The sequence below is a fragment of the Mytilus galloprovincialis genome, chromosome 12 (assembly GCF_965363235.1).
Source record: "Mytilus galloprovincialis chromosome 12, xbMytGall1.hap1.1, whole genome shotgun sequence".
In the NCBI taxonomy this organism is placed as follows: Eukaryota; Metazoa; Mollusca; class Bivalvia; order Mytilida; family Mytilidae; genus Mytilus; species Mytilus galloprovincialis.
The window spans coordinates 52,713,386-52,730,077 of record NC_134849.1 but is presented as its reverse complement, the minus strand read 5'-3'; the positions used below and the strand labels follow the sequence as shown (position 1 = coordinate 52,730,077).

General features: G+C 32.4%; 1 protein-coding gene across 1 annotated transcript; it reads left to right on the top strand.

Annotated features, from left to right (window-relative positions):
* Positions 1 to 912: 912 nt before the first annotated feature.
* Positions 913 to 12,471, top strand: LOC143054212 (D-erythrulose reductase-like). The gene is made up of 7 exons (XM_076227136.1): positions 913 to 1,117; positions 2,246 to 2,343; positions 5,070 to 5,224; positions 6,010 to 6,052; positions 8,237 to 8,401; positions 9,335 to 9,449; positions 12,187 to 12,471. Exons 1-7 carry the CDS (start codon positions 1,066 to 1,068, stop codon positions 12,288 to 12,290), a joined length of 732 nt encoding a protein of 243 aa, XP_076083251.1. The 5' UTR covers positions 913 to 1,065; the 3' UTR covers positions 12,291 to 12,471.
* The last annotated feature ends 4,221 nt before the right edge of the window (positions 12,472 to 16,692 follow it).

Here is a 16,692-nt window from a genome sequence, read left to right as displayed (position 1 = left end):
ACCTTTGCTTTAAATTCATATCTATACATCATAAAGCCATATGAACTGACATTTTAGATTGATTTTTATATTTTAATATCGAAATAGATATTAACTGGTGGAAAGACCTTCTGAATCAATTGTTCTCTGAATAATTGGTTTTGAATTTATTATAGTTTTTATTTGCAATGGAAATCCGTTTTGATGGTATTGGATAGTAGGGGTATACGTTTTTTTTAAATGTACGTATAGTAAGGGCTATATATCTGATCTGTAGTCAAGTCCCTATGAGAGCAATACTCTATTGAAATATAGTACTGTTTAAAAGATTTAGCACACCGCTTACATGTACAACTGACATGTATATGGGTATGGATAGGGTCGTCTTCATTTCTTTCCTTTTCTTTTTTTAATTTTCATTCTCTATTCATATTAGCACCACATCATTCTCATGATTCTCTATTCTATATTTATTTGATTTTTTTTCTCTATTCTACTTTTTAACTTATTTTTTTCTGTACTCTTGGTCCATTATTTTCTATTTTGTAAATCTCATCCAGATCTTGTATTATTTAAAAACAACGCGAATACGGAACGCAATGCTTACTTAATGGCAAACATGATTAGAGTCAGAAATGGGAGTCATTTTTTTATTCTTTAATTTCTAGACTATTTTGCTCTATTCTTGACTTTTGATTTGCTCTACATTTTCTGTTTTTTTTTTTTTATATTTTAGCATCCCATTATTTTGTATTTTTCGATATTCTTTATTTTTTTACCCTTTATTCTGTACGTTTTGCCCATTATTCTCTAATCTGTAAACCCCGTCAAGACCCTCAAACATGTGTGCACGTAATACAAATGAATTAAAACAATGGAAAAGTGTACGGACATAAGTATACCATATCCAACCTTTGTCATACACAACATCCGATCATATTTATAAGTGCGTGTATTTAAGTTAGATAAAAATGTTATGTAAATTGCACTGTGACTACACAATTAATCATACACGTACGTAGTATGTGTTGGAATTTAAGCGGGTGAACTACTGGTTATATTTTGTATTTATAGTTTTTATTTGCAATGGAAATCCGTTTTGATGGTAAAACAGCCTTGGTTACAGGTTCAGGGAGAGGTAAGATTAATCCTGAAAGGGGTGCACATTAGATCTGTCATAACACTAACCTATCAAAGAGGAAAAACATTTTTCGTAATATCCAACAATATTCGATGGTAGCCTTAGGTACTTGGGGACAGGACAACTTTTTTGCTCTCCCCCTTTTTTTTCTAAAATCCGTTATTCTTTCGTTTTCTATTAATTTCAATTATTTTCGCGTTTTATTAAAACATAAATACATTAAAATTATTTGTGTTTGCTATTTACTATCAATTCCAAGTTTACTATCCACACAATCTAATTAAAAACCGATCTCTCATCGCTCCTGTTTCTGATATGTCGCGTCATATCAGAAACAGGAGCGATGAGAGATCGGTTTTTAATTAGATTGCTATCCACAGTGATCACTGATATATTATAAAGAGAAATATCCCTCTTCGTGTCCGATTTTCTCCCGTGCGAGGCCATCATAGATCAGCGGAATTAAACGACTGAATCATTCGTGTTACATTCGTCTAGATATTTTCAATAATTAAAAAGTTTAACATATTTGCAAGGCTGTCGTCGATACTATATTTTTTTTTACATATGTAACAAGGTCAATAGTTTTTTCAGATTGCTTACATGTATGACGTCTTTTCACTAAATTCGTTGGATGCGTACTGATTTGATACATAAGTCAACAGAACATGTTTTGGTTATATATAAACGGAGTGGCTATTTGTTCGGCTACCTAGACAAAATAGTGTATAGGATATTGGTCAGGCAATCACAATGTACCTGTCACAATTTTCACTATGTACGTGTGCTATTTTTTCCCTGCCAATAACAACTTTCTTGTTTATATTATGTATTTAGATTTGAATGATATTAAATTGTAGCTTCCAGTAACTGCAAGTACTTTTATCGCTTTCTGCATTTTTTCGTGCAATGCTTTTATGTTTGATCAAGTTATTGATTTTGTCATATGAAAAATTTCCGATTTTGGTATGCCCTGTGTAGCTTACTAATACGGTTTTGATTTTGATCATTATTGAAGGTCTCAGCGAACTGTAGATGGTTAAATTTCAGATCTTTTCTGGATAGTTTTCTCATTTGCGATCATACATCTCCTCATTTTCGTACCTGACTTCTTCGATGTTTAAGGTATTGGTCGTGCTATTGCTAAACGATTAGTGGAATGTGGTGCTAAAACATACGCTCTGAGTGTACTCAAAGATGAGCTGGACAGTCTGAAGGAAGAGGCAAGTATATTTTTTTGTTAAAGATATATTTTTGCTTTTTTTTAAATTTGATTAAAAAAAGCAGTCCGTTCAAAACCAAATTGAGTTGAAATATTAAGTTAAAACATGGTATAAGTGTAAACGATAAAAGATGTATGAAAAGATCGTGTACATAACGTTCAAAATGCAGAATTCTTCTCTGTATTTGACCTTTTCAATGACAAGTATGATTGAAAAAAAATAATGTTATAAATTTGTATGAGCAGGTGAACGTTTTTGTATGTGTCTTTCTCGAGCCAGGATCCTGTCATTTAGTGGTTGTGTGTTTTTTGTTGTATATCATCTTTGTTTTTTCGTCTATTGTTTTGTATAAATAGGCCGTTTGTTTTTTGGCGGAAGAAGACTTCAAGTCTTCTGAAGGCCAATGGTAAAATTGAGAATGGAAATGGGGAATGTGTCAAAGAGACAACAACCCGACCAAAATAAAAAAACACAACAGCAGAAGGTCACCAACAGGTCTTCAATGTAGCGAGAAATTCCCACACCCGGAGGCGTCCTTCAGCTGGCCCCTAAACAAATATATACTAGTTCAGTGATAATGAACGCCATACTAATTTCCAAATTGTACACAAGAAACTAAAATTTAAATAATACAAGACTAACAAAGGCCAGAGGCTCCTGACTTGGGACAGGCGCAAAAAATGCGGCGGGGTTAAACATGTTTGTGAGATCTCAACCCTCCCCCTATACCTCTAACCAGTGTAGAAAAGTAAAAGCATAACAATACGCACATTAAAATTCAGTTCAAGAGAAGTCCGAGTCTGATGTCAGAAGATGTAACCAAAGAAAATAAACAAAATGACAATAATACATAAATAACAACAGACTACTAGCAGTTAACTGACATGCCAGCTCCAGACTTCAATTAAACTGACTGAAAGATTATGATTTCATCATATGAACATCAGGCACAATCCTTCCCGTAAGGGGTTTAGTATCATACCATCATAACATATATGAGAAGAACATAACCCGTGTCATGCCAACAACTGTTTTTAGAATAAATGTGTTTAGTTCCGACGCAAAGACCTTATCAGTGACTCAATATTAACGCCAAAATATGCAATCTTTAATGACTTGACAACAGTATCGTAATTATATCCCTTCTTAATAAGTCTATTCAAAGGTTTTGTAAGTTTATGAGGTGAATACTGACACCTTTGTGCTTTATAATAATTAATTCTCCGTATGCCGCATTCGTTTCTGTGTATCACAATTTCATAACAACTTTCGATTCCTGACGCCGATTTTAACATGATTAAGCATCTGAATCATTTAATTTGTAAATAAGGATTGAAAGACAATCACTATCGTAAATATTGTACCCTTTTAATTATGTAAATTATTAGATTTCATCTCATCTACATGAACGTCATTTGTTTACTTGTAACCGGATGTTTTTACTGTAGATATTTGTAGTACGCATGCGTGAATTGGGTATCTGGACAACTCGCCATGTTTACATGTTCGCCCTTGGTCTGTTCGTCCTGAGTTTTTCGCCCGTATAGCCCTGTGTTCTTTTTCTTTACTCTTATCAAGGAAATTTTATGATAATTCTTTGCATTTATTAAAAAAAATATTAATATTAAGGGTATCGTTTAAAAACTCAAAAAAAAACCAAACGTGTGCCTTGTAAGACAACCGTGTTCAGCCAATCAAATTCTGTGTTTCTCATGATCAATTAATAAGCCAATCAAAAACATTTTCTCTGAAAATTATTCTCACATGCTAGATTTTGAACTTGTGCTGTTTTCATCTAGTTGTAAAATCGCCAGTGAACATTGCATGTGAATTTTCATCTGCAAGCAGGTTCTTACACAACTGAAGGATAAAAGCATGGCTGATTGAAAAAATTCAATAATGCAGTACTTCCATAAAGATGATAAATAGTATTTTTTACACTATTTTTTTGACATAATACTTGTTTTAACATATTTTTTTTTGTATTCAATTAAATCATTTAAAGGACAATGTGCTATTCTTTTTCACGAAGACAAACAAACAGGTTGCAACCCCCCCCCCCCCATTATGAGTGGTGTTCTTTAAATGAGGGACTGTCCCTAAAACAAGGTGTCATTTTACTGTTGAAAAAAAAATAAGAAAGGATATTTTTAAGATTTTTAACTCAAAAGTGGGAAAATTCATTAAATTTGGAACAATTTTTCTAAATGAGGGCTCAAATCAATAAAGAAGATGTAAGTTTAGAAACATCACAAAATTCTTTTGACATGTTTTGACCATTTACTACTTGATAGATGCATAGTTCTTGGGGAAAAGTTTCATCCAATAATATGAATATAAAGGTGCTCATTTTTTACAGTGGGTTGTAATGTACTTATGTGGTCTTGCACGGTGAGAATGTTGTCTTTCTGTAGTATCTCGCTCTTTCGACAGGGATTAGGACTGGTAAGCAAGAAGTTAATATATATATATATATATCAAACTTTCAAGTTCCCTCCCTTTACGCTAATAACACAAATTAGAATACAGACTGTTTGGTGAAATAACAATCCACCGAATTGACGAATAAAAGTTTGTTGTCGGTCAATTTAAAACGTCACCTGTTGATGATCATACTGTTTTCTGTGTATTAGTATTTCACAGAATAAGCTAAATCTACAAGCAATACTGTTACCAACATATTCGAGGAAACACGACGCCCTCAATTTATATTTTCTATTCTTAAGGTCCCTGAAATTCATACAGTACAAGTAGATTTGCGGGATTGGAAAAAGACGCGAGACGAAATAGGAAAAATTGAGGCTATTAATTTATTGGTGAATAATGCTGGTGTGTGTAAAATGAACGATTTTCTAACAGCATCACAGGATGAACTAAACGAGTAAGTAATATATTGATTAATTGATATACGTAAGGGACGACATCAATAGATCGATGTAGAATAAAAAACTTAAATTAAATAGTTTAAGGGTGGGGTTGGGGGGGGGGGGGTAGGGGGGTTTACATTGCTGCAAGTTTTGTTAATTTCCCAAATTAAGTTAAGAGGGGGTTGGGGGGGGGGGTGGTGGTCAGTGAAAAAACTGTGTGAATTAAGTCTGTTATCCTACATTGAACTTTTGATGTCGTCCCTAACATATCGATCAGGTACATGTAAATATATGATCTCTGGATCTTAAATATATTTCGCAAGTAATTAGAGCATACGGTTCTATATCTATTTTTTCCCTTTATACTTTCCCGAGATAAAGGTGGTTATCCTGCATATATAATTACAAATGTATATAATGCACGTTAAAAAATAGCAAAACTATATTTGAATTTGAGATACCTTTGGCAAAAAATCGGTATATATACCTTGTCTATATACATATGACATAACACATCAATATACAATCTGTTTTATTTAGTTCATGGCGTTAACGGAGTAGTAACAATGACAAAAAAACTATAGCTAAAAGCGAACATTTTCGATGATGTTTTTAGTGTTAATAAGAGGAATAGAAAGGAGGATGGGATTATTGAGGTAAGAAAAGGTAATCTTTTAAATATTTTGTTAACGTGCATTGTATATTTTCCATCTTTTTATTACATTTTTCTAAATAGATATTCGGTGGGTTTCGTTAAAAAATGTTGTTAATCATACGTTCTTACGTACTTTTTTTATAGAATGATGGAAGTTAATTTTAATGCCGGTTTCAACGTTTCGCAGGTAATTATAGTATATGAAATAAAACAGAAAATCATGGACCAGGTGTATTTATTCCAGGGCCGTAACTGGGGTTCGAATCTAGGAGAGGCAGGGGTTTGGGGGCCGCCGATTGAGTCCCCCAAGAGAGGGGGTTGGGGGGGCAGCCCCCGCCGATTTTTTTCTCTCGGTAAAATGGCTAAAAATGACCTGTTTTCCTTCGATTTCCTTACTTTAAGAAAACATCAGTATTGCTTGAACCTGTATGAAATATTTAGTCCAAAATAAGCTGAGATTGCTGTTCGGGGTGAGCCAATGCTCCGTCTTGAAGACCGTACTTTGACCTATAATTATTAACATTACATTCATTGTGATTTTTTTCTCTTAATAAAATGAGTGGCTAAAAATAACCCGATTTCCTTAATTAAAGACTCAGCAATAAGGCTTGATCCTGAAACCAATTCTTGTGCAAACAATTATTATCTGTATTTAAAGATATTTTTGTTCGGATTCAAACCATAATAAAGCAAGATCATAGAACACAAGATATATTTTTTATCGAGGACCTTGAATTTCATTATTGTTGAAAGCTGAACAGACATGTATATAACTACAAGTCTACAACCACGGAGTCGGGACTTTCTATACTAGGATATACTTAGTAGAGAAAGTCCCTGCTACAACGAATGGGAGTGTTTAACTACAAAGGCATTGACCATAATATTCTCGTACAATCGGGAGACGTAGTATAGCACTTTCTGACCAGACACATTAAAAACAAAATGATCCAACAGCTGATTCAGCCGGTTACGAATTTCTAATATTATTAAAGGTTCACAATACAAAGGGAAATTGCTCTGCTTAATCAAGTCTCTAAATAAATGTGAATAGTTAACTAAAGTTTTATTCAAAATTGTCAAAAGCAAAATTTTAATTGTGTTCTCGTACGGCATAGGAAATATTGAATAACTGACGGACAGCCACACGAAAAAAAAAAAAAACACCAAAAAACAAACTGAAACGATTCACTATCGATCAAAACTATATCAGATATATCACGTATCATGATAACACTGTTAAAACTGTAAACTTGTGTTGTTTATAATATAAATTCAAGTTCTTCGTGTACATATTGTTATTACTTTAAATTTTAGAGTAGAAAATTCAGGGGAGGCAGTTGCCTCTCCTGCCTCATAGGTAGTTACGGCCCTGTATTCATGACTAGAATGTTTGCCGCTTACGTTTAACTTATGCTAGTGTTCTCCCTTGCAACATACGGGTATTTGAGTAGTTACCCTTCTCACACTACTAGCAAAACGGGTGATCCAGTTTAACTTTAAACTGTTCACCTTTTCCTCAATATTTTGTATCTCCTCTGGCTTTTATCTTTGCAATCCATCAGAAAATTATCGCAACAATTACAGCCGAATACATTGAGTGTGTAGTGAAAGGTAGAATCCTTGGTTCGGTTGTTTGTTATCTGAAACGTGAGGTCATTATTAGGTAAGGTATACTACCCTCTTTTCAAAGTAGTCTAGTCTTACAGACAGAAAGATTGGTTATGTGTCGGACTTTACTAATCTTAAAGGAGAGTAGTTTACCTAACCTAATAATGACTTCACGGTTCAGCTAACAAGCAAGCTAACCAATGATTCTACCTTTTACTACACACTCAATGCAATCGGCTGTAATATACATTTATAAACTTTTATAAACAAAATTAATATTTTTAAACTTTACATCCGAAAAAAACGGTGATGAACTTATTTTCCAAGGAAGAATAAACAGTTCCCGCTCGGCAAAGGACTTCAACAAACATGCAAAGTGTTGACTATGTTGATCTTTTCTTTGCAGAACAAAAATTATGAATTGTTTAGGGCCATTTCAAGTTTTATTAGCCTCCGTTTACTTGTCAACCTCCTTTTTTGAAAATACAATGTATATGTAGAGCTACATTACTATTTAGAGAAGACATACTTCAGTAATAATATTTTATAATTTCTTAGGCAATAAAAGATTAATTTTCTACAGGCAATACACAATTTCTTAAACATATGAGGCCATGCAAGGTGTTTTATTAAATTAGTACATTTCAACATATTCGAGCTGCACAAATAGATCAACTAAGGAAAAAAAGAAAAAAAAGAAGGACAAAACACAATAAAGACGAGATCTATATACGGAATGACACATGCCATTAATTTGCAGGTTGTTGCAAAATTGATGATAGAGAAAAAAATCTGTGGCAGCATTGTCTTCATTTCCAGTTTGTGTTCGACGTTTGCAATGGACAAACTGAGCGTGTACAGTTGCACGAAGTCCGCAATTGACATGTTAATAAAATGTATGGCTCTCGAACTTGGACCTCACAAAGTAAGTATGAATCTACAGATATCTACAATTAACCGTTTAAGAATCTAAAGTACTATCATGGTTAATTTTATTCGTAGTACCCCGAAATGAAAATAACGTCGTGTTATTGGTTTAATTTTCATAGTGCAGGAAGTTTTGTACCAATCACGACGTCTTGGTGTGCATTTAAAAAAAGGCATTAGATTTTGAAAAGTTGAATTGAAAGATTCAAGAATTTATTCTTCAGTTTTAAAGTCAAAGTACAGATATAATCTAATTTTTTAGTGTGCATTGTCATTGTCTTTAAATTATTATTCTACCATTTACTGTTTAAAATATTTTTTTTTATTAAGATAAACAATCTATTATCAAGTTTTCAACGAATGTAAAGTCTAATGAGATTAATATATTAAAATGTGATTAAGCGTTGATATCTTCTATCTCAATTGAGATTTAAATATTTATTTGGAAAGATATAGTTTCTTTTCACAATTAAAAAAAGATATTCTGACACGGCAAATAGATTGATTTAAAATAAACGGACAGATTTCCTCAACATGCACATTGTCTTTTTGTTTTCGTTGAATTTATCGAGTGACGACATTTACAAATTCTACATTTCACTGCTTAGATATTGTACATTGCCAGGTCTATAATACCATTTCATTGTTGTGTTGTTTATAATCTATTGCATACAAAGGATTCATTTCTGAAACTTCACAATTTGTTTCATTGAAAGTAACGACAGTAACTATTTCGCGTCAGGTTCACCATATGTTCACAGACCAAGATTTTGGAAAAGAAGAATCCATATAAAAATATATCATATAATATTTCTTTTTTGCTAGACCAAACCAGAAGTATTTTGCTTGTCCTTTTTATGTCCATTCAAAATGTAGATAATTGGTCCCCTCTTTGTCCGCTTCTGAATAGTACAAAATGTTTTATTTTTAGATTAGAGTTAACTCAGTAAACCCAACGGTTGTTTGGACTGAAATGACCTTGAAAATCAAGGACCATATAAACAATATGCCTAACTTATCACTAACGCCTCTCGGAAAGTTTGCTGGTAAGTATTGATAAAGGATGTTTGCAACACATGTGTTAGACTGATACATATGTCTCAAATCTGAGAGTAGGTATTGAGCCAGGGGACAGCACTCGTCAGTCTACGCTTGTGTTGATTTTTTTGTCAGATATTCGGAATGATCCTCTAGTTTAATACATGTGGTGCATATTTAAATTTAGAATTTTTCCCAATAATCCAAACTTTTCTTTTCATCATTTATTTACATAAAGTTTATATAGCCATTTTGAAAAATCATCAAAACCTTGCTATCCTAGTTTTTCAAAGAAAAATGGTAACATTGGTAAATATATGAAAATCTATAGAGAATCATTGCTAATTAAATTTTCAATAATGTAAGTATATTTCAAAAAACACGAACACTAATTGTCTCTCTGGCTTATATTAAATACTATCAATTTATACCCAACACTTTCACTAAAATTAATTTGGCTCGTTTAATTTTTATAAAATTTTGTCAAAGTATTTACTTTGACACTTTAACAAAAATATAAAAATTTTGAACCAACCGTTTTGTCAGAAATATTACACTGGTTATATAGCAATTTGACAACCACCAATTTTGATCATTGAGAAGCTTAATATTCCTTTTACAACACAACGTAATTAAAACGTTTAGCTGACTTTACAGAGTTATCTCCCTGTAGTGTTAGGTACCACCTTAAATACTATCAATTTATACCAGGCTTAAATTAAAAAAAAAATGGTAATTGTCAAATAGGGGGCGAACATCCTTAATCTTATTTCCACTTTGTATACATTAACCAAATGTGAACAAGCAAATTTTAAAAACTCAATTACATCATAAATTAGTTTTATGAAAGAAAGCTCTCTATCATAAAAAGAGTCAAAACATTTAAACTTTGAAATGTTTTTTTTAAAAAGAAAACACATAACAACATCTCAAGAACAAGCCATAATTCGATGTTCCTGACTTATAAGATCAGTCTCCACGGAAAAAGACACAGTTTATACATTTAAGTTTTCGAGTAAAGTTTACTTTTTATATATTCAAGTGTAAATCATTAATTGTTTACTATAATTCGATGCTGTAAAATGTCATCGGAGTCTGCGCAAAACATGACGAGTCGGGGTTTTGTCAACTGTCTCGTCAGTGATCTCACAAAACTCGTCGGAAAGTACCAAGACCGGAGCTTATACTGTAAATTCAGAAATTATTGCGATGTATTATAGCGAAAAATGAGAACAGGGATATAATCGCAATGAATTAAACTCGAACTTTAAATTGGTTTTTATGAATTAAAAAGGACTTTTCACAAAATCGCAAAAGTTAAACTCGCATTTTTGTCTAAAATGATAAAATCGCAATACATTTGCAGTACATAAATATTCTGTGTGTTCTTCACAAATAATATAAGATGATCACGTGTTATACATGCTAGGTGTTGAAGTTGTGTATATTTTTAGTTTACTTTAGATTCCCCGTTATTTGTCTTCGTGCTTTTATATTACTGTTGGTGGTATGTCTGTTGACAAGAATCTGTACTTATGCATCCCGTCACCTGGGTAATGACTTTATAGGTGCGATTCAGACACACAGTGTTTTCAGTTTTTGTTTTGAATTTTGTTTACCCTTGTATATTTGAAATTTCTTTTTTTTTCGTTTTCGAGAAAGTATACTGTATGTATATACAGTATGTATTATCAGCGACACTTTTTTGTTGTTGACGTCATTGACAACTTTATTTAGTCTTTGTTAGATTAATTTGTATGTTTGTTTGAATTCTTTGTTAAATTGTGTTGTATGTTTGTGTTGTATAATTTTACGGTTTTGGCTGCTTGATCCCAAATTATATAAGTATTTTGATATGAGCGTCACTGATGAGTCTTATGTAGACGAAACGCGCGTCTGGCGTACTAAATTATAATCCTGGTACCTTTGATAACTATTATCACATTAACTTATGATGTGATAGTTAATAGATATTGGAAGATGTTGTGTGAGTGCCTGTCTGAGGAGACAACACTCCATCCAAATAACAATATGAAAGTAAACCGTTATAGGTCAATGTACGCCCTTCAACACAGAGCCTTGGCTCACACCGAACTACAAGCCATAAAGGGCCCAAACATTACTAGTGTAAAACCATTCAAACGGGAAAACCAACGGTCTAATCTATATAAAAAACGAGAAAAGAGAATGTATGCTAGGGTTGCTCACCTAATTTTGCCAACATAACTGAACTTTAAACAACTATCCTACAAGTGGGAGGTTTGGCTAGCTCAAAGCATAAAACTAGGTAAAACCAACCATTTTCATCGGAAAATGCATATACCAAGTCAGGAATGTGATTTTGACTTGTTCTGTTGATAGCAATTTATTTAAGTTTTATTTTATGTGCTTTCCCTTTTATTATTTGTCTTTTGAGTTTAGTATCCAAGGTATAAATTTGAAATGACATAAAATTCCTCGACACTTCATGAATAATTTCGGCTCAAAGACGTCACGACTAAACGTGACTTCATGCAAATGAAAACTGAAGGCTATTAAATAATTCAAATTTGAACCAAATCCCACCAAAACGGCGATTTTAAGTTCGGCGTTGTTTATTTTCAAATATATATTAATAATCAGCAATTGTTGGTCCAGACAATTAGTTCCTCCTTAGTTTCGACATGTGGATTTGTTGGGTACTCTCAGCGAATGAAAAAGATTGTTACATAAAACTTGCATTATAATATTGTTGTTGTTTTTCAGACAGAGAAGATATAGTAAACACTGTGTTGTTTCTTTTGAGTGATAAAAGTGGAATGATACACGGAGAATCTATCCGTATTGACGGGGGATTAGGCGTACACTGATTTTAATATCTACTCGAGTTTTGGTAGAAAAGCATAATAAAACAAACATCAACATTCTTCGTGTACTGTTATATATTCGTATCAATTGACAAAACAGGACCAGTTCTTCTTTTTTCTAAGAAAACTGTGATGATTTTGTGCACTTAAAGTACTAATGTATAAATAAAAGCATACCACAACGTAGTAGCAAGCATCGATGTCTTCTGTCTTCGTTTATGATTTGTCGAAGAACTTTCATAGAAAAACAATATTTGATTACATCTGACAAAAGACTGTTCATTTGATCTTTGTTTGATAGATGTCTAGTATGTATTCATTTTACATATTCATATTTTATATGATTATGTCAGTACCATTATATATGACAGCTGACAAATTTCACGATCAGTACTATGTAATCGCCACATGAAGAGCAGCAGCTGGTTATAATTCCTAAATTTTTGTGCTCAATATGACATTTCGTACTCATGACAAACTAACTCTTGGGACGAAATGCATTATCTTGAAAGCGACATAACTACATTATTTTTGACTTGGAAACGGTGTGTTAAATCTGGGTTTGTAGCTAGTAAAACTTCCACTTATATGACAGTTGACTATAGCTCCGTTATATTGACAAAAGTGGGTGAGCTACACAAACAAACAATGTGTAAACATCTGGGATCCAGCAGTCATACTGTACAGACCAAACATTTTGACAAACATCTTTTTAGCTTTGTATATATAAAAAAAAAAACAATCTTGCAGAGACTTCAACTAAAAATGTAAAGTTAATAGCTAATTTGACATTGGCGTTATCAAAATAAAGTGTATTGATATTTTACACTTTCATACAAAAGTTAACATAAGTCCTGCCTTTTAGTTGTCTCTCTCGGTTCGCAACTGTTTTTTAATGTTTGCCTGGGTAAATTGATAAAAAAAAAAAAACCCCAACAATTCCCGTCTAAAACAAATAATAATTCCCTCAAAGTTCTTTGTACCATTGAAATCCTTTTTGTCATCTAAAGTGCCTTTTAATTGTTTTAAACCGACACTTAAACATGATTAAAGAATCTCCTTCTATATGATTTACGCGTTTGCTAACTTATGGTTAGTGTTTTGATTTTTAAAACTCATATCCTTATAAACTAAAAAAAGAGAATTGTAGTGACGGTAGAATTTAGAATTAAAACGTGGAAAGTGTCAAAAAGACAACAACAGATAACAAAGTAGAACAAAGCCAAAGACTACCAATTGGTCTTCAGCGTATCAAACAATCCAACAGCTGGAGGCGGGCTACACCTGGCCCCTTGAAATTAGTGCAGTTCAGCGAAATGGATATCATACTGAACTCCGCGAACCATATAAATAAACCAAAATTGAAAAAAAAGAAGGCTTCAGATTTGTGACTTGGGAAAAGATAAAAATGCGACGGGTTAAACTGAATAAATTGACCTAGCTCTGACTGCCGATTTGGCTTTTTAGATTGTTTTCCTTGACCCAATTCGATTTAAGCAAGATTACACATAACATTTAAATGTCAAACACATTGTTGACATTTCATATTGTTTTCATTGTTAAAATTCGGTTTAGGCTTGAGTACACAATGACATGAACAACAAAATGTCATATACATCTATTCTAACTATGGATATTTGGAAAAGCAAAAAAGAGCAGAATATAAGATTAACACCTATGCCTAGTTCTCTGACGTCAATGATGGTATTTCATTCTAGGGAGACTTTCATCTGGAACTAAATATTAAATGTTATCTATATTGAATCTTAATATGAGGAAGGCGCTACCTTAAATGCCAGCTTTATACCAAGACAATGTCCTATATATATATTGATTGGTTGTTGGTTGATTAACGTCCAGTGGCAAATGTCTAAACATGTTCAGGGCGAATGTCCCAGGCTACTATTATTATTAACATATAGATATAGTTTTTGTCTAAAATAAAATAAAAAGTTCAGAAGGAAAATGTTTAGGGAATGATAAATGTTTCAATGTTTCATTGAACTTCAAAAGGAAGGAGGGCGTATGGTATTTTTTTTTTAATAAAAAAAATATTCAATTCCCAAATTGATGAAAAAAATATCTGTTCAAGCAGAGGACAAAAAAACTATTTTGAATCCAGATCTTCACCAAAAACGATTTTATCTTTCAGATATGCAAAATAAATTTAACTTTTATATATCTAAAACATTTAAAACTTCCCAAACCGCACAGGTAAGTCTGTACAAAGTCATAGTAGTTTTTTAGGTGAAAATACGGTCGTATTTGCCAATTTGTAATGATGAACCTAAATACTAGTGTTAAATGTTGACTGAGTATATTCACAATTGACATGTGCCAGCTAGTGCGCGTCAAAAGGATTTTTTCCACTTTAATTCCAAAAATTGCACTTGATCTTTTTTCTCACAGAAACACATGAGTTATGTGGTAAATAAAACACTTGTCATTGTTTGAAACTTTCAGTAATCAAAATTCAGTTTTAAGCCTTTTTGAATATTACACTGATTGTGTGAAAATTTTAACAGAAAATGTACAAAACACTTGATATAAAAATTGCACTATCTGCAGAATTATTGATAACTTCCCTTACTATTCACAAGGACATATATCTAACATATTTTCCATGCTATTCTGATCTGAGTTTTTATTCATACATATACTGGCATAGCTGGTGCTGTTCCAAGTTAATTGTCTTATTTTTTTTGCTTCTTGAGAAGAATTTGTTTAACCTGTTCAGTAACTATAAAGTGTTACAATTCTTATTTAGACGCAACACATAAATAGTGACCAAAAAGGTACTGGTTTCACATGAGAGAATCTAGAAAGAAAAAAATCTACACATTTTCAATATTTTTTGTAGGACTATCATATAAGACATATAAAATTTGTAGTTAGAGACTGCTGCGGAATAGAAATGTTTGGGTTCAACTGATACCTGTTTTCAAATTAGTCCATATTGAAGTTGAAGGGTCCAAAATTAAAATATGCTTGATTTCAACTGACATAAAAAAAAATGGTGTTTTTTATATGCTTCTATACCGTGGTCGTATCAGGCTGTGCATGGCAAAGCATGTTATTGCCTTTAGGTTTGTACTTTTTTTTGTTTTGGTCCTAAACATAAATTTTTAGTTGTGAAGTTGATAACATAAGAGTACCCAAATTGCACCTATATTGTCATTTTTTTCACCAACTTTTTTTTATGAACCATTCTGTGCTTATTTTGTAGACTATCCTTGTTTACAATATAGTTACAGTAGTATACCAATTTAATTTTTGGGTCCATGTATGTAGAGTCATAGAGAAATGGGTTTGAACTGACCTCTAAACAATTCATGATTCTGTAATGAGGTCAGTACCAAAATTTCATTCATCATTACATGTTTAATTTCAAATCCTTAAAACTGGAATATAAACAGATGTTTTGTTTTATTTCTTCAAATATTTGAACAATTTGACATTATTCCATGCTTCAAATATTATTTTTTTTAAGAAAAGGATGCTGGTAAAAAGTTAATTTTTGTTTTACATTGTCATATCAGGGCCTTTTATAGCTGACTATGCGGTATGGACTTTGCTCATTGTTGAAGGCCGTACTGTGACCTATAGTTGCTAATTTCTGTGTTATTTTGGTCTCTTGTGGACAGTTGTCTCATTGGCAATCATACAACATCTTTTTTATAATTAATTTGCTCTTTTTAAAAATATGATAATTATATAACTTCACATGGTGAAAGAAAGCTTGAAAGATTTCTGCAGCTTTTTTTGTTGAATACATGAAGGTGCAATTTGGTTACTGAGTGCAATTTTGGTACTGTGATGTTATATAACCAAAGTGTGTATTGCTAAATAGGTTGAAATGTGAACCTGATAGTGATATAGTGTGAAAGTACTTGGTAGATTGAAAATGTTATGATCAGGTTTAAACTGAATTATAAAATATACAAGCCACTGCTGCAGCTTGAATTTTAAAGGATGTAGCCCACATACTTCCAAGTAACATGCCCTGTATATACCTATCAAAGTCATGGTATTCTCATGGGTTATCATAGTAACTCCATCTTCCCATAAAATCTAATTTTTGACAATATGGAAGCATACAATATATACAGTACTAAATGTACTACTCGGACTAAAGTCTCATTTTTTTTTTATTAAACTTAGAGAGAGAAAACAAAACAGTGTCCATCTCCTGGGACTTATATCACGCCCGACACTCGGCTAACCGAAAGATTGGTCGGTTAATCTATATTGAGTATGCGGCTATATGGGCGATTGGTCTGTTAATCGGGTTGGTTATACGTCTGTTAAGAGTAAAACGCTTAATTTAATACTAAACTCTATTAAATATACAGATTTTTGGCATGTTATAAGAACCAAATCAAAAAAAGAAAAGTGTCTGACAAAA

Bases quoted from the DNA above. Each gene is read 5' to 3' on its own strand.
- LOC143054212 (XM_076227136.1), top strand. From the start codon at position 1,066: ATGGAAATCCGTTTTGATGGTAAAACAGCCTTGGTTACAGGTTCAGGG. The intron at 6,053-8,236 runs GTAATTATAGTA...ATTAATTTGCAG, and splicing joins CCGGTTTCAACGTTTCGCAG to GTTGTTGCAAAATTGATGAT. The intron at 8,402-9,334 runs GTAAGTATGAAT...TTTTATTTTTAG, and splicing joins TCGAACTTGGACCTCACAAA to ATTAGAGTTAACTCAGTAAA.